The sequence below is a fragment of the Corvus hawaiiensis genome, chromosome 1, assembly GCF_020740725.1.
Source record: "Corvus hawaiiensis isolate bCorHaw1 chromosome 1, bCorHaw1.pri.cur, whole genome shotgun sequence".
In the NCBI taxonomy this organism is placed as follows: domain Eukaryota; kingdom Metazoa; phylum Chordata; class Aves; order Passeriformes; family Corvidae; genus Corvus; species Corvus hawaiiensis.
In genome coordinates this window covers 25,917,144-25,943,759 of record NC_063213.1, presented here as the reverse complement: position 1 = coordinate 25,943,759, position 26,616 = coordinate 25,917,144, and the positions used below count along the sequence as shown (strand labels likewise).

General features: G+C 39.6%; 2 protein-coding genes across 6 annotated transcripts in view; one reads left to right on the top strand and one right to left on the bottom strand.

The window, feature by feature from the left end:
- Nucleotides 1-597: 597 nt before the first annotated feature.
- Nucleotides 598-25,607, top strand: LOC125322926 (M-phase specific PLK1 interacting protein). 2 transcript variants are annotated; one of them, XR_007202295.1, is made up of 3 exons: nt 806-1,255; nt 6,143-10,039; nt 14,102-25,607. XR_007202295.1 is itself a non-coding variant. In XM_048297338.1 (2 exons), exons 1-2 carry the CDS (start codon nt 902-904, stop codon nt 6,344-6,346), a joined length of 558 nt encoding a protein of 185 aa, XP_048153295.1. In that variant the 5' UTR covers nt 598-901; the 3' UTR covers nt 6,347-25,607. The 2 variants fall into 2 exon arrangements, 1 of the variants encoding a protein (XP_048153295.1); XM_048297338.1 differs by having other exon boundaries at nt 598-1,255; nt 6,143-25,607.
- CDK13 (cyclin dependent kinase 13) overlaps nt 21,478-26,616 on the bottom strand; it is a 50,922-nt gene continuing 45,783 nt past the window's right edge. For all 4 annotated transcript variants that reach the window (XM_048297300.1, XM_048297325.1, XM_048297310.1 and 1 more), the window contains one exon: nt 21,478-26,557. In XM_048297300.1, the coding sequence (XP_048153257.1) occupies nt 25,701-26,557 (857 nt within the window). In that variant the 3' untranslated portion in view covers nt 21,478-25,700. The remainder of the gene's footprint in view (nt 26,558-26,616) is intronic.

Here is a 26,616-nt window from a genome sequence, read left to right as displayed (position 1 = left end):
TATTTTAATAGTTAAGTTTTGTTCACTGCTGTTCTGAAAGCCCTTTTAAATTTTCCTATGTTGCAATGTCCTAAAACCGAGTAGTGCTTTGTTGTACAGAGAGAAATAAATAATAATAAAAACCCCTTTAGTATTTTTTACAGAATTTTTGAGGATTTGCATTAATATGTACTCGAGAACAGAGCAGGAATGGTAATAAATAGCATTCTTAAATTTACTTCGCGCTAAGTATGAAGTTCTCCTACAAAAGAGCATTTTGCCACGAGTTTGTATGAGTAAGTCTTTGCCTGAGCTACCACTTACTTAATTGCTGACAGTTCAAACTGATTTTGACGAAAACCCTGTCCATTAAAGTGCTCCTTAAAAGTCACTGTGTGTTTTCAATCGGGACTGCCGTAACACGTAGCATTTGCAGGCTCAGACATTTAAAAGACTCCAGAACAAAGGCGCACAATAAGCCTATCTGAAGTGACATGAAATGTAAGGTAAACACTCGCTTTGCTTTACAGGAGTTCATTTCGTTGTTTTTTAGCAGCTGTAGAACCGCGGGCATTCGCTGACAGCCGCGCCGAGCCCACGAACGCCGTGAGCCTCATCGTCTCAGTTACCAGGCATCTTCGGAGACTCTCACTCCAGATTACTCCCCTTCAGCTCAAAAACGCGCAGAATCCCTGGGGGTCGGCGCACAGGTCGCTGTGTGAAGCTGACGGGCTCTCTTCCCCGCCCTCCCGCTTCCAGGCGGGATGGACGGCGCCTCGCCCTCCCCGCCACGGAACGTTTAGAGGCCGGAACGTGCCGGCCGCCTGGCGAGGAAGAGGCGGGGGAAGAGAAAAGAGAAGACGCGGCGGCGCCGCCATTGCACAGGTCCCGCTCCCGCCGCCATTTCCGGCCTGTCCCGGCCATGTACCGGCAGGGATTCCGCGCACCGACACCTCCCTGCGCGGGCGGCGGCGTCCGGAGCCCTCCCTCCGCCGGAGGGGCCCTGCCGCCCTCTCCGCGGGGCTACGGAAGCCCCCACCACACGCCGCCCTACGGCCACCGGCCCGGGCCGTACGGCAGCGGCCTCTCGCCCCGAGGCCCCGGGTTCTACGGGCGCTTCGGGAGCCCCTCGCCGGGGGCACAGACCCCGCGCAGGCCGCAGAGCGTCAGTCCCCGGTACCCGGCTCCGTACGGCGGCGCGTCCCCGGCCGGAGCGCCTCTGCACCCGCCGCCGCCGCACAAGCGCTCGCCCGGCGGCTTCCAGAGGCACTTCCAGGTATGGGGGAAGGCGGAGAGGGACACGGGGAGGGAGGGAGGTGCTGTTTCTGCTTCACAGCGGGGCCCGTAGCCCGCAGAGGGCTTGTGCCAGCGCAGCATCCACCCGCCAGCAGGATTTTCGGGGGAGAGCGAGGCTTGAGCCGCACTGAGCAACGTTAGTTTTTCCGCCGCCTGTTCCCCCGCGGTGGAGAGGACGGACAGAGCACAGGCAGCTGTGAGATGAGGATAGGGAAGAGGGCCCCAGGCCTGACGGGTTGCGAAGACACAAGAGCTTTCTTTTGCAGCTTTTCTTTTGCTTTTTCTTTTTGCAGCTTTCTTTTTCATATTCTGCCGTGTGAAGGTAGAGAATTAAGCATCGCCCAAAACGGCAGCAGAAACCTCTTTGTCCTGTACGTGCCTCCCTTTGGTCAGTTTTCTTTAATGCAGAGGTGAAGCGCGGTGTGTTTTTACTTTGCCCGTGTTGTCCTCCCATCATGGGAGCTGCCTTATCCACACTCGGAGTTTTCAGGGACACGGACGGAGAAAAGGAGTGTTCTGTTAAAGAGAATTAAGCTGAGGATCCTTTAAGCAGAACCGAGGGCATCTGTTGCGATAATAGACTCTCATTTTAAAGTCTTTGCATTGCACTGAAAGCTTCTGTTTGTATAGTTTTCCTGAAAGCCATCAACAACAGGTTCTGTGAGTTAAGCTTTTTTTTAGCTGTGTTACTTGTAACATGTGACTGGCAATGCACACAGGGACGTCAGTTTTCAGAATAACAACTTTATGTATATGACTGGCTTTATGCAATATTAGAGAAACCTTCAAAGTGTAACAAATGACACGTGCAGTACAATGATAAAATTTTTTTGTGCTCTTATTGATAGGGCTTGAAGTATAATGAAGTCACATGTTAATAGAGATTAGTAAAATCTTAATGTGCCTGCGCTGCATTGTCATATGTCCATTGAAAACTAGTATTTTGTTCTTTTCTTATGATGCAGTTAACTCAGGAGTCTCATAGTTGCTGGAAGGGAATCATTATAAAATTTATACATTTTCTTCAGCACAACAGCAGAGACTCTCCTGGTGTGGAAGCCAACAGATTGCTTAACCTCAGTGCCTTTTGAAAAAGCCAAGCTTGTGGCATTTCTGCTGCAGAATCTGGAGGGATAATTTATGTCATCGATGTCTAATTTCCCTTCAAAAGATCACTCTTTAAGCTTTTTTTTCAAAGCCTGCCTTAGAATTATTTGAGCAGAAGAGTATGCAGGAATCCTTTTGTCTTTAGTTTTAGTCAGAACTGTTTCATGTCAGGACCTGAGGACAGGAACCCACCTATAGGTTCGTAGGTTCCATTCTTGATGTAAGAAACCTGCCATAAAGTCAGGTTGCATTCTGAGGTAAGAAACATGACGTAAAGAATACACAAGTTTGAATCCAGTCTCAGACTGTCACAACATCTTCCCTTCTCCCATTTCCTTCTTTAGACCTTTTGAGTAGTTTAGGAGCACTGGCCTGATGGCAATTCCTTCAGAGACTCAAAGGATGTTGAATTTCTGTAGCTTTGCCCAGGACTGAAGAAATGCATGAGTCTGTGCTTTTACATGGGTACACATGAGCTGTTCTGCCTGGGAGGGCAGTAGAGGCAATCACAGAGGGAGTTAGTCTGATAAACCATGAGTCCTCATTTGCTTTGGTGTGGACAAGGATCTCTGCCTGTGAGGCCGTAAATAGACTCAAGTAGAAAGCCTTTATGCGTTTTCTGAGCATCAGATTTCTTGTGATGCATGTGCATTGTCCCCTCTCCTCTGTAGATCCTCTTAAGTGAACTACAATGCCTCTGACATTTATGACGCTACAGTCACTTTTGAGATGAAAGTCTTAAGTGGCCTTTTAAAATTTGCATTGGAAAATCCAAAAGACAGTTTGTTTACTTTAGTGTTCTATTAATGTCATGCCATTAGCATTCTGTACTCATTTTGTGCTCGCAGACTTTCGTTCTTTGAAACAAACAGAAAACTTGAAGAAAAGCATACAGAGCTTGTTTTTTCTGAAATGGCTAACTTGGCGTTTATGTGGCCAGTAGTTAACAGCACTTTCTGGTTTTTCCACAGAGGTGCTTCTGCTTTATATTTTATGAAAACATGTTTGTGGAAACAAGGGTGTGTAGTGACAGGACAAGGGAGAATGCCTTTAAACTGTAAGAGAGTAAATTTACATTGGATATAAGGGAGAAGTTCTGTACTGTGAGGGTGGTGAGGCACTGGAACAGGTTGCCCAGAGAAGTTGTGGATGCACCATCCACATTGTTCAAGGCCAGGCTGGATGAGGCTTTAAGCAGCCCGGACTAGTGGAAGGTGTCCATGCCTTTGGGAGGAAGGTTGGAACTAGATATCTTTAAGGTTCCTTCCAAACCAAACCATTCTGTGATTCATCTTTGTTGTGTTTCTTATCTCCACTTAGAATTCATTTAGTGGTAATGTTTTGTTTCCTACACTCAGCAGGAATTAATGAACTAGCTACAAGCAGCAGGTGTGTAGTGGTGTGGATCAAAAATTATTACAGAAAGTAAAAGAAACACCACCCTTTTGAAATGGTACAGTTGTGATTTTTGTGTTTTGTGAATATGCCAGCAGGTATAATTACATCAGGTGAAGCAAGCTGATAAAGGGAGTGACTGTTCCTAGTTTCAAGGCAGTATTACTCCACTCAGTAACATGTTAATGAATAGCACCAAAAGATGTTGTTTTTTACTCTAAGGAGAGATTTGTTATCTGGAGGAAAAAGTACTGAGAATAGATTGACTGGTTTTTTAAGCAACATTCATTGAAAAAGCCTGTTGACATTAGTGACAAATAATAGAAGGTTTTTTTAAGCATCTTTGGTACCAAATAGTGCCTCTTGCACTGAATGGTTTCTCTTATACAGGTAGGGCTGTTTTCCTTTTCCACCTGCCTATAATGTGAATAATCACATTTTGATTTTCTTCCCTAAAAAAAATTCAGAGGGGAAAAAGCATACGATGACTAGTATTCTAAACTTAAATAATCTACATGCTTAAATTTAACATGTACTGAAGGCTGTCAGTCTAGTATTACATACTAATAAATTTCCTAGGTTTCAAAAAAGCTAAAATGTCAGTGTGACTGATGACCTGCATCATATTGTAGTGAAATTTAAGGTTATTAAATAAATCCGTACAAATGAGCCTTCCCATTGAATTATTTTGCTGCTTCACTGAATACTGCAGATCATTATATCAGCTCAGGTTTCTTTTGCCCTCTGCAGATTAAACACAGCAATAAATAAGCTCCACATTCAATCGATTTTACAATGTCAACATTAAAAGGTGTTCATTAAATGTAGTGGTTTAGAGATGGTGGGGATTTGTGTTTATTTAGGACAGAATGCACTGTGAACTGCTGTTTCACTACTAAATGTGAGTGCTTAACATAAATGTCACTTTTGCTAGAGAATGTCAGCTTACTCTAGGAAACTCCATGTCTCTTAGAAAGTTTTTAGATGTATTCTGAGGTGATTCTCTGACACTCATGGGGTTTGATACAGTATAGTAAATCACCACCTTTTAGAAATTCTTCTGTTTTGAAATCGTCTTAGCTACATTACCTAACTGCCAAGAATCATTAGAAACAAGTGCCCTATAAATAAGACATGGATGTTCCCACATTTGATCATGTATCCATTATCATCAAACTTTAGGAGTTCCTGGAAAGTTCTTGCTGGAAACACATCAACATGTTCCTGCCACCGCACATTAGCAGAAATAGGTTCAAGCTGTGTGAGTGAAATCTACTCTTCTGGCTAAACATTGGGTCTTTCACTTTATGGCATCATTTCTCAGTTTTGCTCAGAAATTGTTTCATGTGATCTATTTACATAGATGCTGTTAGGGCTTACTAGTCAAATTCAAATACCATCACTGCTGATGCAAAAATTCATCTGAGGTTGTGAGGGAAAGCAGCCATTAATCAAGTGCTTTTACCCTGCTTTACAAAATCTGATAACCAGCCTCAAGGCATCCTGTTCTTCTAACCATGCAGTGGACATGCTTGGAGATTATTGTCTATCTGTAGTATGGGTTGTTTACCTTTGGTTAAAACAAATTAATTTAAATAAATACAGCTTTAGACAAAACCTCACTTTTTAGAGGAGTGAATCTGAGGAGAACAATGGATGATGCTAACAGGAGAAAATTATTATAGGAGTTCCTTTATGTCACAGCCCTCTTTAAGCTGCAGACTCGTAGCAGCTTTACAGAAGCAATTGTTGTGATCCCTGATCTTAAAAAAAAATATGAAAAGCTCCCTGCAAAAGTCAGTACCTACTAAATCACTGATTACCATTGAGATTGTGTATAAAATAAAGTCATCTGTTCTCAAATTTCACGGAACACTAGTTTGGTTGAAAGAGGATTTTTTTTCAGTGAATTCTTTGTAGCTATTTCAGTTATACAATACTGTGTTCAATCTGTAAGTACTTAATATTTGACTTCTGCTCTTGTTAATATTGTCAGCTCTTCCTCAGTCTCTAACTCCCTGTTTTGTTGTTCAGCTTTTGTTAGACATGGTGACAGATTATGAAAAATAGTATGAGCTGCTTTTCTGCACCTATGTGCCAGAGTGATGTAAGCAAGTATTTTGGAGAAGACTGTGGTGGTGCTTTTTTCTTATCCTGGTAAATCATCACTCATAAGTAAAATACATTAAAGTTAATATTTCCTGGGGAAAATGCAAGCAAGGTGTAGTAATTACAATTAATAATCAGCTTCAGAGCTCTACTACAGTAAAATGAAAGATTTAAATTTTTTTTTCTTTTTTTTTTTTTTTTTTTAGTTTGAATTAGACTATTAAATGTTTCTTTACCTGATGGTTTTCTTCCAAAGGGATCACCCAGGACATCTACTCCATTTGGTACAGCGCATGGCAGAGAGAAAAGAGTGTCTAATGATGTGGAAAACTATTACAGACCTTCAATGCTTGAGGACCCATGGGCTGGCCTAGAGCCAGTTTCTGTTACAGACATAAACCAGCAATACAGCAGTGAGCAAACAACATGTACTGGTAAAAAAGGGAGGTATTTCAGCTAACACTTTTAAATGCCAAATAACTCCATCTTGTCAGGAAACCTTTGGGACAGAATCTTTACACTTAAACAAGATGAACAGTAATCAAGACCTTAGATAATACTTTTATTTCATCACATGTCCACCCTTTTATCCTACCTTTTTTTTATTGCATTGGATATTTTTATGTATGGGAGGCAAAAGGAGTGGTAGAAAAACTTATATTTCTGGCTATGTGGAAGTGCCTGCCAGCTCTGAAGAACAAAATGTTCTTTAATCACCAGCGACTGATTTGTGACTGTTAAAACAAGTTTTCATATAATTACCTCTCCCATGCCAGATTGTTAGCCTCTTATTGTAAGGTCTCTTAGGAAGTATTTTTTATGTTTCAACATTTTTAGAATGAAATAACTTGGAAATAAAATAAAGTTTTGTAAATCCTTGTTTTGTAATGTATAAAGAATATTTTAGGAGCTTGTTAAGGTGTACACATTAACACAGTAGTTCGTAACAGTGAAATTAGGTGACTTCTGTAAATGTGCTTGTATGCTGTAGTTGATGTCTGGTTTTGTGCATAGTAATTTTTGTTAATCGCAGTGTAATGTGAAGTTGAAACATGACTTTTAGGCATCTCAGGAAACAAGTGTATTGGTTTTGGAAAATCTAATTTGTGGAACCGACTCTTGAGTCACAAACTTAATTCTGAAGTCATTTGCTTTTGTGTTTAGAATCGATATATTTGGATCAATATTAGAAATTTCTGGATTATAGTAACAAGTCTGTTCAATGGCAATTTAAGTCTAAAGAGCACATAAAACATCAAGCTTAAATAAATGCAAATGTTCTTTCTGGATCCACCTCCTAGAATAGTACAGAATGAATGACAGTTTTTGTTATACAGTTGACATTAGTACATGCATAGCATCTTTTTTTTAATCTGTTCTGTATTTTTCAATTATTTTTTATTTTTACTTACAGCAGGCATTCTTGCCAGGAGAATTGTTTTGTGTGTGTACATGCTATATTTTTGTACTGAAGAGGAAAGTAATGAGTTGGGTTTTTTTAGAGCTTGTCTTTACATGGAAGATCCATGCTTAAATCCAGTAGTGAATATCATAATCTAGAATAAAAAAGAACTAGTTCCAGCTGCAGGGCATGTTCTTAACTTGCCATGTTAAACCTGCAGCAGTAGATAAATTTTTGTTGAACGTACCATTATTTGTTTGTTGATTTTGGCTTTTAAGCCAAGGTAGAGTGTAAAAACTTTGTTAAATAAAGCCATTAGTTGAATTTTCAAAATCCATGTATTCTTTTAAGCTTCTTACATACTCAAAACATATTTTTGTAGTCCTGAGGCATGGTTAGGTAGAAAAGCACAGGGAATCCCATTAAACTGTTCTTAGTAACATGTTTTCTGCTGAGGTAGAATAGTCCTCTGTACTCTCTATCTGTTTCAGCATAAGATGTGTTAGGTTAATACTGCCTTCAGCAACAACTTCAAACTGTAAGGGGAGGTTAATATGTCGAAATGTGCTAAGTCTCTTGTACTCTTAGGACCAGAATCTGAAGTATGTCACTTCTCTCTTCCCTCAGTTGACCCTGTTATTTTAGTATTACATCTAAAAAGGCTGCTGCAGAGAACTGAGAACACAATGCCTGCTGGATATCAAGAATGGTTAACTCTTCATCCCAGAATCAAAAGAACTGTGCCTTAAATGGCAGCTATCAGTATTGTTATCTGCAATAGGTACCAGCAAAATTGAGATGACTTGACAAGTTGTAGTCTTTAGAATTTATACATAAGTTAATCAATGTCATTGTGAAAAGTGAAGTGTAAAATTTTCTTTCCTTTTTTTTAAACCTTGCCAGGTGCTGTAAAGCTCACAAAAAAAAAAAAAAAGTTGTTGTGTGCTTAACCAAGTCACCTTTTTTGTTGCCATTTCCTATGTGATTGAATGCAATTTCTTTTTTGCAATATTTGGTGATCTTGGGGAAACATATGATTTTATTTAAGAGAGTGAAGGCATGATGTGTTCTCAACTGGACATGAGAAGAGTCTGGGTTTGGAAGGGAGAAAGGAAAGGTAAGGGATTCCTGAGAGAAAAGAGACTGTTAGACGTGGGACTTCTTACACAGTAGCCAGTATGAGCTGCCCTTGCGCATTGCAAAGATGGATTTTTCCACTTTGGGATTGCAGTTGACCCAGGCATCAAAGCCAGACTCCTCTGGTAATAACTCTTAACTCTTGGAACCAGGTGTCAGACATCAGTGAAGGTAAATGTTCCAGAAAGAGAACTGAGGAAATAATCTTGAAGCAGTGTTTAATCCATGCAGACCTTCCACAATGCCATCTGTTAAGCTGCTGCTCCAGTGCACTTCAGGATATGACCCAACAATTTTAAGTACATTATACTACTAAAGACTCTAATCATTTGGTCAAGAATCAGCACCAAAAACTTAAAAATGATTCACCTTTCTGGCTTCTGGGGGAAATTCTACAATTATGGTAATTTTTTAAATATGTCCTTGAAGAGTTGTAAAGTGCATGAACACATGTTCAGAACTATAAATATAATGTACTTAAAGCCAATTTAAGCTTTGCCTTTTTTGCCATGATATCCCGGAAGCTTAAACACTTAACTCCTCACCAGTTTTTTTTTCTTTTTACCATATGGCAAACATTGTTTTCCCCACATGTTTCTGATGGAGAGAGGATATATCACTTCCTCATTTGTTAATGAAGCCACTTCATAGTAACAGTATGACTCTGGATGATAAAATATAGAGCACAAAATACATCCTTTCTTCATGAGCCCATGAAACAAAGTAGTGCTTGTTGTGTTAATGAAGAGATTCTTTTGTAATGAACACAGTATATGGGCATTGCTCTTTCTTCAACAGACTTCTTAAATTTTAAGGTAAGTTAGCTTATTTTTCAGAAGTTTGTGTTCATACACTTTTCCGTTCTGTTTTGTTTGCCTTGTGTTTGTCTATGAAGTCCATTTGACTTTCTCTTTAGTTGTTGTAAAGAAGTATAACTTGTAACTAACTCTTCCAGCAAAAAATTAATTCATTTGTTGCTGTTTGCTTCTGTCTTTAAGAGTGAACTGCATCACTTACTAAATTTTGCTGATGTGACAGTAACTGAACTTAAATCAGCTGAGTACATGTGTAATGCAGCAACACACTGGGTGGGTAGTTACCCCAAGATGTGCACTGTAATAGTTCAAACTTTTGGGTTTTCATTCCAGCTTTATAATGTGGAATATTCATTCTTCTGTGGCACTCAGTACACACTCTGAAATTGTTAAATAAGTTAGAATATTAAAATTTTAATTAAAATGGAATTTTAAAAGTTAATGTCAAACTCCTCCTCTTTAGAATTAGAAGTAATGCATTGAGATGTAGTATTTCCCTAATGTCAAAGCTGGGAACACTTACTAGGTAAAATGTGTCTGGTCAGCAGAATGGATAACTACTTTTGCAGTCAGGTTGCTTTTCTTTTTAAGGATCTCTTTATGTGTTCTTAACTTTATATAAATTATTTCATTAGACTTCAGATGGGGGAGCATTTGAAAAATGCATGATATGGAAATTCTACAAGTAGCTGTTCACCTTCCTTCTAAAGAAAAGTTTTTCATAGTATGTTTGGTTTTCAAGCTGCCCTTCTGAGTAACCTCACTGAAGTCAGAGGATTTGCTCATCCAATTGGGATGTGTAAGTATATAATGTTACAGCTTGAAAATTTTATCATGCATTTATCTGTCAGTGCTTTTTACCAGCACTGCAGTTAACTCCTCTGCCTAGCAATTGTTCTGAATCCAAATTCATACAAGTGCTTTTATACGACTGTCTCGTAATGAATTAAATTAGTTTTTAGAATATTTTCCAAAATCCTCAAGAGTAAAGACTTTGTTCTCATTTCCCCAAATCTTGGTGTTTGCCTTCCTTCTATCTTCTTGGAACCGATAGAGAAAAGGGAGGATTGCCCACACTGATTGGTGAAGAGTCATGTAATGATTTTCATGTCTCAAGCTTTCAGAAACTTGCTTACCAATTGACATAGGTAACTAGATAAACTTTATCATTTGAGATGGCTCAAACAACTTTTTACAGCACAAGAAATGAAAGAAATCAAGTTGTGTTTACACTCGACAGTAATACAGCATTCAGTAATTAATTCACAACCAAATTTTTTTTGCCTAAAGTAACTTCTGGTCTGTATGTCTCACAAGGCACAAACTGATTCAGTTTAATTTCCTGACATTTTCACTTAAATGTGTGCTTTGTTGACCTAAAATTTAACAATAATTTCTCAACTTGGACTTCTGAATTTACTTTTACAAAATTAATAGCTCTTGAGTGTTAGACCTCAAATCTAGGCCTCCCCTTTAAACTATTTTAGATCTGGCAAAAAAGGCTTTTTGAATCTCATCCCCATTGCTTCGTTGATGACACTAAGAAACCTTTGCGTCCTGGGCTATAGACAGCTGGGCAGATATTTGGTGTGTGGCTACCCTTCCAGTCCTAGAGGTTACCCCTAGACTTGCCATTCCAGTGCAGCAGGACCCAGGAGGTATTTTGAGACAAATAGTAATCCACTTTGCTTCGCCAGCTCTGTGTGGGGTTCAAACTCTATCAGGGTTGGTTAGTGCACATCTGGGATTTTAAATTTCATCAGCATCTTCTGCAGTAAAATCACAGGTGAATTCCACTGCCCTTTGTTCCCTGATCTGTGGCTGTTGCACATTGCTGTTCTGAACTGTTCATGTAAACATTTGTATACAAGAATGTAACTCCTGCAGTTAAAAGGGGTCATACCAGTACAGTTCCAGAGTGAAATTTTTAATGCTGCTGACACTCCTGCTATTATAATCTGCACCAAAAATCTGCATGTACTACCCTGCTTCTGTGTAGCAGTAATCATGCTGTTTGATGCTGTATTAAACTACACTTAAACCTTCTGGTATCCGTATGTATTTTGCCACAGTCTAATTGCTGTGTATTCAAGGTAGTTAAAAGCTGTTAGTGTAGAGTCAATGGGTTTAAATCTTTGTTGCGTGCATGAGGAAATTCCTATGAGTTCAAACTGCTGAACATGTTGATGCAACTGTTAGTATAAATACCAGTAAAAGGAAGAACAAAACCTCTTTCACTCTGATTCAAATCATTCTCTTTTCAAGCATCACAGAGCTAATGTTAAGGGAAGAGGAATCAAGCTAATTGACAGCTTCTGTGGATGACTGCACAGCATAAAGCACAAATAACAGAGCTAACACAGGTTTTTAAAAGTACCAATTGCCAGCTAGGGAGTAGTATCATTGATAATTGTAAGTAGCAATTGCAGTGTTCTTAAACTACCGTCTCCTGTGTCTTTATGAAGATTTTTTTAATTTAAAAGAAAGCTTTGAGCTGTATTCCTGTAACAGATGTTGGAAACTAACATGTTACTATTCCTACGTTTGAGTTTGCAGAAGAGACAGTCTTCACCACTTGTCTGTGAAGTCTAGTTTCTTTGTCCCTTTTTTTTTTTTTTAAGCTAAGAAAAAATAGGATTTGAAAATTTCAGGGATTTTCACAAAGATAAAAGGGAGAATTCACATCTGCAAATGGTCCAAGTGTACAACTTGAGTTAGTAAGTATAAGAAGGCACTGAGAATCTATTGATTACTTGCCATTGCACTTTCCTAAGGCTGTTGCCCTTGCCTGTAAATTTTTAATAGCCTCCTGGTTGCTGTGGCAATCAAATTACACCAAGGAAAATTACTGGGTTTCTGATTTTCAGATGTTAGAAAGCTGTTTGTGCACTATGGGCAACAGGTTGAGAAACTGTGATGTCTGTTTGCAAATGAATGAACTGCCAAATTGTGTCCCTGTTGGAACTGAAGGCAGCTTACACTACCAGCAGTGTTCCTGTACTTAGAATAGCTTCTAAAATAAAATTCCAAGCATGCAGAAAGCTTGTGCAAAGAACCTTTGAATCCCTGTTTTCAAGGTGTCTATTGCATCTGGTTGCATTTTCTGACACTGATTTCCTCTCACAACAGTTGCTGCATGTTTTATACATTGGCTCTCTGTAGCCTGTCATCCTCAGGGCTGTGATGTGAGGAAGAAATAGTTACTGTCTCTACTTTGTGAATGTATAACTGGTAGTAGCCCAGTTTAGTTTATCTCTGCTATTAGATCATCCCAGTACACATTAACCAAGTCTCTATCCTCTTACAGCCTGAAAAGTAGATTCTAGTGCATTACTAAGGCTTTGTGTACTTTATATTTCAAGCAAACAGTTTAAAGGGACCTACCAAAAGTGGGTTGTGTTTCTTTAACACACACACCCCCACCCAACTCTATCCAGAGAAGATAACTTAGGCAGTCTTAACCAAATTTTTCCTCTCCAGAGAGTTTTCTGCTGTCTCTTTTTCCCCCCTCTGTTTTTTTTTCAGTACTGTCCATACAGCAGCCGTAAGTTAAGGCTCTTCTGCATTGGTTTTCCATGGAAATAAACATACCTTTACTGCCCTTTCCGTTGAAATAGGCTCACTCCACCCTGCAGGACTCTGCTGGAGGGTTTGATGGAATCGGTGTCATCCAACCACCCACCACAGTCACTACAGGTCCTGTTAGTTTACATTGCTGGAGATGACAAAACTGTGACAACAAGTAAAGTCACACAGATCCCCCCGACTCATCTAAATGAGCCTGCAGTGGTTTAGTGGTGGACTTTGTTGTCAGATGTGTAGTGAATACTGTACAACACAGACATGCCCTTGCCATAGTGGCCACCCTGCACAGATTAATAAAAAAAGGCCACTACTGAACATGCAGACAAGTGGTGCTCAGATCTGTGTTAAACGTTGCAAATTCAGCAACAGGCAAGAAGAACCCCAGGCAAAGTCACTCGAAAAAGACAACAGAAAAAGTGTGTAAGAAGAAGGCACAGGGAAAGGGTTGCATTGATCCCAGTTCTTTCTGGTAGCTTCCCAACACAACCATCTCTTAAATACTTAGATTTCCACTGAGGAGATCCTTGTTGATAGTACACCAAATTGGATGGAGAACTACCTCATGAAAGCATAAAATCAAGTATTCTTGCTCCAGCAGCCACAGGATGTATTATTGTTTTTAAATCCATGAATGACAAGAAAGCAGATGTGCATTCTGAGAGAAGTGAGTTTGGTGAGCAGCAGAAATAAAAAGGTTGTCTGCCTAGGAATCTTTTTCATTCAATATGCTTAATTTTTACTGCCAGTTAAAAAAGGTAGTTCAACTTCAGTCTAGTGCCAGTTACTTCAGTGCTAAATCCTACTTCAGAAGCTTTTAAACAGCCAGAAGATCTGCTACAGAACAACTGCTTTCCGTCTTGAAACCTTTCAATGAGCAGAAGGAAAAAGCAAGGTTCTGGTGTCATTCTAGCTGTATTGATGTATCAGAGAAAAGCAGCAGAAACACATCTAGTCAAGGCTTTAACAGCAACAGTGTTTCTAGGCAAGCATCCCAAAATAAATAATCCAATTTAGGGCCTGGTGAGGGTCATCAATACAGCTGCCTTGCCCCTCCAGCACCTCATGGCAAGGAGACAATCTAGTGAAAGGGTCTGCACCTTCAAAAACACCATTTGCACGCGTCTTTCTCAGTCATTTGTAATATCACAAAGCATCAGCACAGACCATGGGCAGGAGTCCAGAACGTGTAACAAGTGTCCCCATAAGGGACACAAAAGAGTAGAAAGCTGAAGAAAGGTAAGACCTGTATTCATTCCCTTACTCTGTTTCTTCACAGGTTCCACAACCTTGTGACGAAGCCTTGCATTTGCTCTGGAGTCACTTTCCACCAGCTATTCCCATATACTTTCTATGGTTGACACTTCATTTGAACTAGATATTTCTCTCTTAAAAGGCTTCCACTCTTTTGTGACTTAAGCCACCCATAATTTTTTTTTAATCTATTTATTTTATTATAAAATAAACAATGTATTATTCAGAGCTATCTGTATCACAAAAAGATTTTTCCATTCTGAACTATCACTTTCCTAGTTCTGACAAAGCAGAAACAAATGTTTTCAAATCAGACAGGTTAAGATTGCATAGTTCAAATGTGTTTCAAACTAAGCTTGCTGATGGCTGAAACAAGAAAGTTAATTCCATTGAGCTTTTCCGACAGTCAATCTCAGGATGGGAGCTGCCAGTGACCATCTTTTTTATAATAATAATGTTGTTGCAATCATCTGCCTGCAGTTTTCACACTCCTGCTTAATTATTTTTGTCCTGAGGTCCTGTTGAATGTGCTTTGGTTATTATTGTTTCTTTTTACTAGTTGCAAGTTTTAAGGATCTTTCACAATGGTAAAGAAAAATTGGTTTTAAAATTCCAAGTAATATCTATACATGTGTATAGAGTGAGTAAAATTAATAACTTTGATGATTCTAGTTGTGAAGAGGTACGGGATACAGACCTTTTCAGTAGCCATAAACTAAAGCATTACGTTAAATATTCTTTTTACTAAGAAATGCTACATAGATTTTGTCAAATCCCAAATCTCACTGTCCATCACTTGGTGGTAGAGAGAAGCACATCTTATGAAATCCAGCACAATGTTATGTCTGAACCTCACCTGGCAACTCCCACATAAAACCACCAGTTTTGTTTAAACCACAACAAAGACACTTAATATTCAAAGATTTGCCTTTGTGGTATCCCAATCAGAAAGAGTTAAAACAGTTCACAGCTTTTTCTTGGAATTTCCCTCTCCTCTCCAGAGAGGACTGTTCTGGAGTCGTGTAAACACAGACATCTGCTTGCTGTCACTTCATAATTCCTTTAAATTCATAAGAATAGAAAGAATCCCAGAGAGAGTTCCAGACCAGGCCACTTTCAGCCACCAGCCCTCCATGCCTTTATCCAGTAAAAAGGCAGATGAAGTGCTGGGGCTCATACATCTGTTTCATGGACATTCTGGCTATAAACTTTGAAGTTAATAATACAGCTTGTTCTATCTGAAAATAGTATCAAACCAAATTTATTTTTCATACTGAAAATGGGCAAAATTGTCCGCCTTTTATATACCTAAAGTGTGTAAGGGAAATTGCGTAGTACAGTAGACTTATGGTAAGAAGATTGTTAAACTAGAGTTGCTATCTAACAAAAAAAGATTTCTGCTCTCCCTATTACATTCCCTGAAACTGGGTAATCAATAACACTTTCAGATCAAGTTACAAATGCATTGCCTTCCTGGGAGGAGGAATGCCAGCAGGAAGTCAGCCATGCTTTCCAACACATGCTAATGATACGTGGTAGCTGTTTAATTCTGTGAGCATCTCTCTCACACTCTGCTGTAACTGTTCATTACATGTTCCAGATTCTGATAGAGTTCTGAAAAGAACCCCTTAATTTCCTCAAGCACCTTTCAAATCTAGTGTAGAGAATACCCATAGACTCAGAAACATTGCTCTTAACAAAAGAATGAGCATTCAAGGACTTTGAATAAATTAGAATTTCCATGATTTCTTTGATAATCTACAGGTTTGTGTGTTTCACAGCTCTCCAGGAGAGTCTTCTGTGGCCAAATATGTATGCAAAATTATACATGATTTTTCTAATGGAAGGTGGTTTTATTAAAAAACACCAACATTCTATTCAAAAGGAAACTTCTGACACTGGAGAATTAAATGGAAATCCCTGCTGAAGTTAACAGGGGTTTTGGTTTTCGCCCTTTGCCGGAACTAAAATCTGCAGTGACAGTGACAGCAGGAACAATTTCAACCTAAGATAATAGTTTTAAGTTTTCATTCATAACACCATAGCAATGGAGGTCACAGTCTCCTTAGAAAAGGAGTACTTGCACTGTTGAATTTCACTGCATGTGGACATGATTTATGCTGTAATCAGAAGCCTAGCGCCTTCCAGTGGAAGATTCTCAAGCAATTGTCACGGAGCAAACCAGTCTTTAGCTCACTAGGCATTAATTTAACAAGATTTTTTTTTTTTTTTTTTTTTTTTTAAATGACCAGTATCTTCATAACTGATTGATGCCTGATCTGGTGCAGCACCTGCTCTCTCATCTCCTGTGGTTCAGCTTTTCAGATTAATGAGTCAGAAAGCCAATTGTGACAGTATTGTAAAATGTAATATTGTAATAAACTTTCCATGCTTCAAAACAGAAAAATAATCCACAAATTGATTTCCAGAGTTGAGATTTCAGATCCTGAACTGTTCTTTGGTTGGGGACTCTTTTTGGACAGAACCTTTAAGTGACACAATCACTTTCTAAAGCATAGAACTGTCACCATAATTATAAGGGGTTTTTATGCATTTTATTTTTTAAAAGCTACAGTAAATCAAGCCTAAAAATGTTAATGCATTCCTGGTAGTGGTCAAGCTGTGCAAATGTTGAATTTATATTCCAGCAATATGTAATACTTCACATGGTGTAGATGATGTTTTGCAAAACACAGGGTATACAATACATGTGTTACAAACCTGATTCCTTGCTTTTTATGACTACCTACAGAGTGTTTAACAACAACTTGAGGCAGCTTTTGCCTTCCCATTTAGGAACAGTTTTAGAACGGTTCTGAAAAACAGTAGGAGCTGCCAGCTTCCCTGGTGCACTTCGGAGCATCCTACCAATAAGAAATCTAATCCCATTTGTTGGGTCTGTTTATGTGCTGATGAATTTAATAATGCTGCTGTGGATGTGTTCTCTCTCCTGTCCTGTGAAATCCTTCAACAGAGTTACATGACTCGTCAAGGCGTTACACAACCAAATGGTGCTCTCTTGGAAAGGGCAGAGCCCGTGTCCTATTAAACACTGCACAGCAAAGCAAGTGCCTGTATGTTTTTCATGTTGATTTTGTCTTGTCAAACTGTTGTCTCTGCATTGTGTAGAAGTTTGGTCAGTTATCACCATTTCCTATAGCAGGAGCTGTTTTAAATATCAATCACACTTAGAAGAAATATATTCCCTCAAATTGAGCATCAGTGAAGCATCTATATTTGATGTTCTTTCTATTCTGCATATGAAATCCTGACTTTTTCCTGTTAACTGCAGCCTCTTTTGTTGTCAAAAGAAGGTTTTAAACATTTTTATTTTTATTTAGTCAATATAACTGATCCCTCTCATTCTCATAGCATTTTTCTTCCCAATTCTGTAAAGGAAATTGATGATCTCACCTAAATTTAAACTACCAGCTTCCTTATTTTGTTATGGACCACAGTGACCATATTTAGTTCTGTTAGATGCTCCTTACTCCCCTTCTGCTCTTGCCACCACGAACATGTCACATGGATTAAATATTTAGACAGAAACATACTTTAGCCAAGACAGGAGGAAGCCTCATATTGGGACTGCATCTCAAACAATCCAATATTTTTAGAACTTGATGGAAATACTTTTTCAGTCCTTTGATGGTGCTTTGATTTACAGCTTCCCATAATGAAGGGCATTGTTAATAGTTTTTACATTACAAAAGCTCCATAATGCTGAAACCTTAATACAGGACTGAGGAATGAAAAAGAAAAAACAAAAAAAAAAAAGCAGTGGAGGAGGCTGCAAGGTAGCAACAAATGACAGGCACTCACATAAAGTGTGCAGAATGTTTCCCTGGATGTGAAGAAACAATTTGCATTCTAATGGCTGAGACTAACAAGAAATACCCAAACTCAAACTGAACTGGAGCTTCCCAGGAGATCAGTGGAAAGAGAAGGTCATCTCCAATTCACCTGATGCTAAAAGCTGAAATAGGTTTGAATTTCTGATAGAACAGGTCTGCAAAGTTCTCTGGAATTTTTTGGCTGTTTTATCATAATTCCCAAAAGGCAACATTGTAATGGCAAGTACAGTTTGCAAATAAAAATCATTACTACCTGCATGTCTTCTTTCACTGTCCTGCATAAACGTATGTGCTTGCTTGGAAGTCTCACAGCAGGATCTGCAATCCATAACACAAAGCAGTCTGAGGGGAAAAATGTACAGAGCTTCTAAAATCTGCCAGGTTTAGAGTAATACTTTCCTGATGTGGAATTGCCAAACCATCTGCAGGTAAGTTTTTAACTATTATTTACTACTTCAATTCTCATATACAGCATTAGTAGATTCCTTTTCATTTCCCATGTCATCTGTAGTTCTTACTCCATTCCCTACCCCCTCCCCCTCATGAACAATTTTTAGAAAAAAAGGGATTTAAAAATGGTCACAATTAATCTTTGTTCTGCAAAGAAAGCAGTCAGAAGGTCCAAGGCCTTCCTTGTCTTGAGGGCAAGGATGCCAGCCCAGGGATGACACGAGCTTTCAAGAGTATTTGTGGGGCAGAAAAGGTTACAGGACTGCACATGGATAACTTTGGCTGCTGTTTTTGTTTGCTGTGCACATCTTCATTTTCCAGTGTGGGGATGTGTTTTAATTTTAACTCTAGTGCAGGAAGGCAGGGAATGGCCTGCTCCTCTTCTGTAACTTCCATGTATTTTTTGCCACCGGGTTAGCTGCAAAGCAGAAGTCCCAATCCATCAATCCTACATTGATTTGCAGGCGGTTTCTAACATCCAAATGCTGCTCTCTGAAGGGCAATACCAGTAAAGAAAAACAGAAAATTTAAAAAACCAAACCAAAACAAAAGAACACCACCAAACCAGTTCCTGCTTTGAAATCATTCCTGCAGATCATTTCTGCAGGTGGTAAGGATGAAGGAGAATGAAAATAAGTAATGATCTCTTCCTTGCTCCTTGTTTGGGAAAAATTGCCTCCTAAAGTCAGGCTCCTGTTCAGTTCTCTGTACGCCCCATTCTTTGCTCAGGGTGACCTGGGGAGAAAGCAGTGAGAGAAAGTAGCACTAGGGCATTGATGCTCAGAGAGGTGCCCAAAGGCAGGGCAAGCAGACATCGGTGCTCTCCAACCACTGCCACCTGGGCAGAACCAAGATCCTCGAAAGGCAGTAGAGGAGTGTGCTGTTCACCATGGTGGAACCTGTTGACATGCTTTACACATTTGTGCAGGAGGAAAGTAAAAAGGGACCTGTGTTCGGCGTTGCTGCACGCTGAACACTTGCTTCCAGCTATGTCCTCTAGCAACTAATACCAACCACACCCTAGCACACAGGAGGGAGTACAGCAGAGAGACTTGAGCAGATGCACAAGTCAAATAGTAACCACTTATTCCCCTAGGTTCCCTTACAGGTGGCAAACAGCTGTCAGATCTTCTTGCGAGTACCAGAAGCTCCCAGACTGGTTTCTGTAATGCTTACCCTTGAGTATTCCCTTTTCTAACCAGCTATGTCTCCTCTACACTGTATTTTCTAATACTGAAAAAAAATCTTCACAAAGCCTCTTTGCAAAAAGTCCTATTAAAGGTACATTCACTGTGTTACGAGAATTTGCCATATCAATAGTATGCCCAAAGTGCCCCCAGAGGAACTGCTGAAGAAGAATTGAAGCTGTGCTGCGTGATCTGAGTACTGCCTATTGGTGAGGGCTGCTCTAAATGAAGAAAAAGCATTACCATAAGGTTCAAAGTTCCTCTGACTGTGCCTTCTCTCCACAGGCAATAAAAAAAGGCCAAAATAAGCGGCCATAGCACGTAAACGACTTTAAAAGCAAAACCCTCAAGGTCCATCAACATGAATGCAGTTGACTGGGAAAAGCAACAGTTGCCCTTATTTGTCAAACCAAGTTCTTTCTGCCCATGTTTACTGCAACTGCAAAGTGCTCCAACTTTCATTTTCTTCCATATGGTGGGGGAGTTTGGTAGCTCTAAACCTGTTCATCCAGATGACCTGTCAGGTTTTATAGGCATCCCTTAAAAATAGAAGCAACCTAATCCTGGTTCAGGTAATTCAAAAGAAAATTCTGCAAAACTGCATTGTTCTTTCAAAGCTAACAGGCATTAATTCGTGGCTTTGACATGAACGGACTGGTTTCCTCTCTTGCCACCGATTTCATAGACCCATTCCTTGCTCTGTGTTGATACAGGCTGTTCTGCAGTTATTCGTGTATCTCCTCTTTCACTTGATGCTATTTTACGTGCAGCTGAGGATATCAACTGACACACAGATCCCACCGGAATTATTACTGGTACCCTACTGCACAGCTGGCTACCCCTATGGCAGTAAGAGCTCAGTGAAAGGGATGACCACCCTTCTCAAACCATTTCAGGTTCGTGCTGCAATATAATCAGAGCCAACATTTGTTATGAGTTGCAATAGCAGCTTTCACGAGAAAAAACTCAGGAGACAACTGGAATTGGTTACACACAACTGCCAGATCTGCTACATGCAAGTCAACACCCTATGAAATACACTCTGAGCTTGTCGCCAGAACTGAAGGTCAGGCTTTAATTGTAGCCGTCACCAAAGTATTGTTTCCAAAGTGAGATGTTTTGGGCTGCAGATACACATCTTGTCAACCTAATGTCAAACAACACCTCTGTAACTGCTGCTGGCCCCTGTAACTTCCAACTGCATTTTCACTGCCCATCTATTGGCTTTATCAATGGCAAGTGATGAAGCAGCACTCTGCCCAACCTCAAGAGGACTGAAGATAACAGCAAGTGACATATTTTTGGATGGAGGTATAGCATTTATTGAAAGATTCAAAAGGTTTCATTAGATTAACTAATACAGTAGGAAAAAGACAAGAAAAGCCTCAGGCATTCAAAGCACAGTTGCTTAAGCCAGGCTCAATTCACAGTGTCTCACCAGACACTGAAAATACCTGGCTCTTTGGGTTTGATTTCCCATTGCTTCTAACACACACACCATCCTCTTTAAAGAGACAATGGTGGGGAATATTAACTACACCTCTGCTTGGACACTGCAAAGAAAAAATGTGATGCTGTCCATAGCCCACCATCCTGAGCAGCTCACAGGTGCTGAAGCAGCAGCTTCTCAGCCCCTGTCCCACACCCACCTCCCAGCACTCTGCCTGGTCTCAGGGCACCATCAGTGCTCGAAGGGATGCTCTGCTGCACCTTGGCTCCTGCATCACCCACTCTGCCAGCAAAGCCTCACACTGCCAGTCCCTGGAGGGCTCCTTTGAAACAGGACTGGAGCAGTAAAGGGGTTTTATTAATAACTTGCAGAATTTCAATACACTAAAAACATTCTTAGTTTAACCCAATGTTCTTTTGAAATGCTATTTGACAAGCAGAGAGGGAAAACAACGAAAGACTTCAATTTTCATGTATTTTATTTACAGGCTGCACAATACATTTTATATACAAATGGCTTAAAATAACAGAGTAAGCAAGCTAAAGCATAACAATTTATTTTAAATTAAGTTGTCTCGAAAGAACTCCTGCAATAAAGTTTCTTCACCCTGATAAGCAAGTTAATTTGATTTTAAGTCAACCCAAGGTCATTTTATTTTTAAATACAGAATTCAAATAAATTGTCTGGCGATTCCTTAATTTCATGACACACTTCTGTAAATATAGAACATCCCAAAACTCTCAAGAAGGGTAATAACCAAAATTTCCTCATGTAAAAAACACTATAACAGAACAGACTGGAGAAATGTTGTATGTAAAACACTTGAGTGTTTTATTAATGAAAAGAAGAATGCAAGTAGTACATCTGACATTTTCGTCTCTCGGAAACAGAATTCATGGTCCAAGACCTAATTTGCCTGCAGACAAGAGGTATCCTGTGTTACTTCAGTACTTCAGTTTTTACCACACAATTATCAAACCTATCCAACTGTAAACTCCACCAAAACTGAAACTGCGTCCTACACCAAGCAAAAGGAGAAGAGCACTCAAACCCATAAGAACTTAAAACGTGACACTTACTGCCTCTGCTTCTAGAAAGCACCTGACACTACTGTGGGATGGAGAAATTTTAGTAAGAGACCCCATTTTATGGAAGCATAAGAAAATACAGAAGTTTGCCATTTAAAATTTATCCAAGAAATTATATTAACATTTAAGGATACATGTATTTTTATACCTCTTCCCTAGCACTGTTCATTCTGTTCAGGATAACAACAACTAGCAATCCATAAAAGCGGTTTCCTTTTCCTTTGGCTGAATTTAGCATTTTAATAGTCTGTGTTTTAAGTCATGGTCATAAGCAGTCCAGTTGTGCTTGCTTTCTTCCTCTTGGTATGGCTAAAGACCACTTAATATAAATAATTTACTTGCTATGTGATAGTCCATTATTACAGTATTTCACTACGTTTATTTAGAAACACAAACACACAACACTTACTTTTCGATGTAGTATCCAGGTCTCTGTAGCTCACTTTGGAATTGCAGCACAGAAAACATAAACCCAAAGGTATGACGGAGAAAGTAACAAAAGCCACAGCTCCACAGAAAAATAATGCTGTTTTCAGAATGCCTACTACTGCATCAAAAATGCAAGAGCCACGTGATATAAAATGCCAAACTAGTACAGCCTCTGCTGAGTGGAGTTCACTCATAAGGGTAAAATGCTGCCATAAGCACCTAGTCATGTGATTTAATTCAAAAGAAATGCTGACAGGTAATACACAGGTCCAGTAAAAATGAATGTGGACCTTAGATCCGGGCAGTTCCCTGGCTGCTAACCTGCCCAGACACAATTCCAGGCCAGGGGAGTGTGGCTGTAACCCTCCTGCCACACCCTCAAGGGCAGAGCTCCTCACCTGTACCCAGCCCCCACCAGCCCAGGAGGAAAGGTGTCAGCAAAAGAGCCAAGAAGATTCCCTGGGTTGCAGAGAAGGCAATCTTTTCAGAGTTATCACATACGGAAATACACTAACTTTCCCTCCAAATTATCCCAACACTGCTGTGCCAGGCAAATACAGTGTTCAAAGTCACAGGCTAGTAATCTTTAAGCTGGGGAAAAGTCATTGTACAGTATTCATCTGCTACAGCATGCCACAGTCTTGTTTCTGATTCATCTGGAAATAACTTGTTTATTGCACCTCCGCTCTCCTCACAGTCAGGATTACTTGTGCTGGGGCTACTGGAGTTTTTTTCATGGCAAAGGACTGAAATCCATTTTGGTAGAAAAATGTATGAGAGTGCTGCCAGCCCATGAGGAAACTGCACATTCATTTACACATGCAGAGGGGACTGACTTCTCTGCACTGAATGAAGTGAACTAAATGACTTGAAAATTTATGTCTAAAAGGGAATGTAGGAGACTCAACTTTTTCCTTGCATTTTGTACTGGAAGTCAATTAATTTAGTCCTCCGAGATCTACTTTCCATTTGAACTTACCTGTGTTTTTAGACCACTATTGTTTGCAATTTCACTTCAAGTGCAGGTGAGTAACCCCAGACTGCACATCTTTAGTGAAAGTAAGCGCATATAAGCTTTGAAAGTCTTTTGCCTGATTCTAAAAAAACAAAAAAACAAAGCAATGTGTGTGTATATTTGTGGGTCTGGGTTTTTTAAAGAATAGTAAACAAAGAGCTTTAGCCAGCATTGCCCATATCTAAATGACACTAATGATTTTTGTCTTTATAATTTTACTAGCAGAAAAATGCTACAGGGGTGTCCTTACTCAAGGGAAAAACAGTCCAGTGAACTGTAATTCATGTGAAGCTTTTGCCTTTCTTAAGCACGGCCTATTCAGGTTGTAAGTATTTTACTGACGTGGCCACTTTCATTTTCAGATAGCAGGATTTTCTGCTGTGTCTAGTGAAGGCAACTGCCAGACTTGGGGACAGCATAAGCAGCAGGACACTCTCCATTCCTCATCTGCCAGATCCTCAAACACTCCGCAGTTAGCGAAGGGAGTTTCGCCATGCTCTACAGTGTGGGAATTAGCCATATATGAACCAGGATTTTCAATTAAAACAAAACACTAACAGCTTTGGCTTCTATTCTGAAAATCCCAAAAGTCATTGACAAGACATTTGTAATAGTGTAAGTAGAAATTTTACTTTTTAAAAAGTAGTACTTAAACACTCAGTTACATAAGGTACCGATTTGTCAACTGGATAATCAGTTGGAAAATTGTTTCCAATATGGGCTTCAAGACATCCTATTACGTACAGGCAAAATATAACCATACCTCCTCTCTGCAGGAGAGAGACCACTTGTTATCAGAGGAAACAAAAAAGAAACCATGCTGGAAGTTGTAATTAGTATGAGGAGTGGCTCTTTGTAAGAGTTTTAACTATAAAAATTTTAGCTGTTCCGAGACACTCAATTCCAATATTAAAATGTTCTGTGGAATAGCAGATATAAAATCAATTAATTGGCACAATCACAAGTTTAGAGCGAATTACAACTAGTGTCAAACGTTTTGCCATTGCTTTAAACACTGGTCTTTTTTCCTTTGGTTACTTCCTACAATGCAGTACTTGGGGTAAAAAGACAACAGTGTCAGCTTTTCACACAAAGTAAAGAAATTACTGCTGTTGACATTTAAGAGAAAAAAAACTATGTCATCACTTGGTAAGGACATAATAAGTATAGTTTATTTGGCAGAGGAACTAAAACACTTACTACAAGTCCAACAGGGAGCTGAGGAAAAACTACACTCTTCATTCTTCTCCTCACTTTCAACATTTCTCATGAAGTTCAGTTTGGAAATTACAATTTTATCTAGGTAAAATCAGGTCTCTAAGTAACTGGCCCATGTGAAGCAAACAGCACAAGGTTATGACCTGTTCGAGTTTCTTATTATTATCTGAATTCTCTTGTTAATTACCTAGGTTTAGGCATCATGTTCATAGCAATCTATGAAGTACTTCCAAATTTTTGCAGACCTTAAGCTTACATGTTAAGGCACTTACCATTCAAGTAAAACAGTTTTTATATAAACAAGCGTGGGAGATGGAGAGAACATTTGACCAGAACACCCTTTTTTTTTTTTCTTGAAAGAAAAAAAAAACGTTGACCAAATATTTATAAAATTTTGCATCAAGAGAAAGGTTGTGTTTTATTATCTGAAATGAGCACGAAGTACACCTTCCACAATAACACTGAAAGCAGTGCAAAGACTGACAGTGACCTTTGACTAAAGGTAGTTTTGTAAAAGAAAAATACCAAATAAATCAGTGCCCTGCTTTGATTGTTGTAAAATTTCTTTTTTACATAAAAGTTGGTCCAAACTTACAAAAAAAGCACAAATGTGCATAGTTCAGAAGATCTGAAAGACTGTCATAAAAAGCTGATGTCCCTAAATTTAGCATCCACTTAAAACTGCCAAAATACAAAATAAAAGTCAGAACTAGAGTTTGTGAACATGTACAATCAAGTCATCTAGTTTTTAGACAGCATGAGTTGTAAGCATTTTTTAATTTTTCCTACTGTATGCAAGACCCTTTTCCACATAAAAATAAAGCTGTTGAATTAACATTATTCAAGTCTGTTGAATTGCTGCTTTAAATTGCAGCTAGGGGGGGAAAAAAGTTTTTCCAGATAAAAATGATGTGCCTGAGGAAAAACAGATACTCAATATGGTAATCCTCTGCCTCGCCCTCTCACTGCAGATGTGCTAATGTGTCCCCTGTATCCTTGGGAATAGCCAGGTCCTTGGGCAGGAGAAGTCCAAGTTTGTCCATGCATGTGGCTGATGCCAGTGGGATTTTCCTGTAAATTACTTCCATAGCTATAGTTGTGCATCTTTGTGGGCAAAGAGTGCGTACTCTCTGGCCCTGTGGAAGCATCACTGCTGCTCCCCAAAACTGGGATTGGGCCATGGCTGTATTCAAACCTATGGTCTTTATCTCCACTGAACAGCATGGGGCCAGCGTTGAGGTAAATGTCTCCATAACCAGTTACTGAGCTGGGAAAGGATTCTGGAAAGGCTGATGGAGGAGGGGCAGCACCAGAGTGAGATGAAGCAGTACTGTAGTTATCCAAAGACTGAATATCTGAGTTTCCAAGGAAACTCCTCCTTTCTAATACTCCTGATGATCTGCTTCCTATTCCATCGCTAGTGCTGTAACAGGCAGATGAGAAGGACGATGATCCAAAGTTATCCTTGTAGTCTGGGCCTGTTACATAGGAATCTCTAGCCTGATAATCCACACTCGTTTGTACTGGCTCCTCTGTTGTCGCCTGAGCTTGATGCTGAGCCAGCAGCTGCAGAAGAGCTGCTTTCACTCCTGCGTGAGGATCTGTTCCTGAAGAGTTACCTATAGGCAAATGCTGATTCTCTGTCCGATAATCAAGGTCTTCATCAGTGAGCGGCGGAGGCTCCGGTGGCTCGGGGGGACGCTGGTCTGGAGGCAAGATCCGAGGGCGCTCCTGCTCAGGTGTTCGGTTCAGAAGTCTCATCTCAGACTGCCTAGCCAAATCCTCTTGACCTAAGAAGATGAAAAAAAAAACCCCTTTGGAATAAAAATATACAAATAACAGGACCAGA

What these genes read in the sequence shown, in the direction of transcription:
- LOC125322926 (XM_048297338.1), top strand. Translation starts at nt 902, where the DNA reads ATGTACCGGCAGGGATTCCGCGCACCGACACCTCCCTGCGCGGGCGGC. An exon ending in GCTTCCAGAGGCACTTCCAG is followed by an intron (nt 1,256 to 6,142) that starts GTATGGGGGAAG and finishes TTTCTTCCAAAG; the next exon opens with GGATCACCCAGGACATCTAC.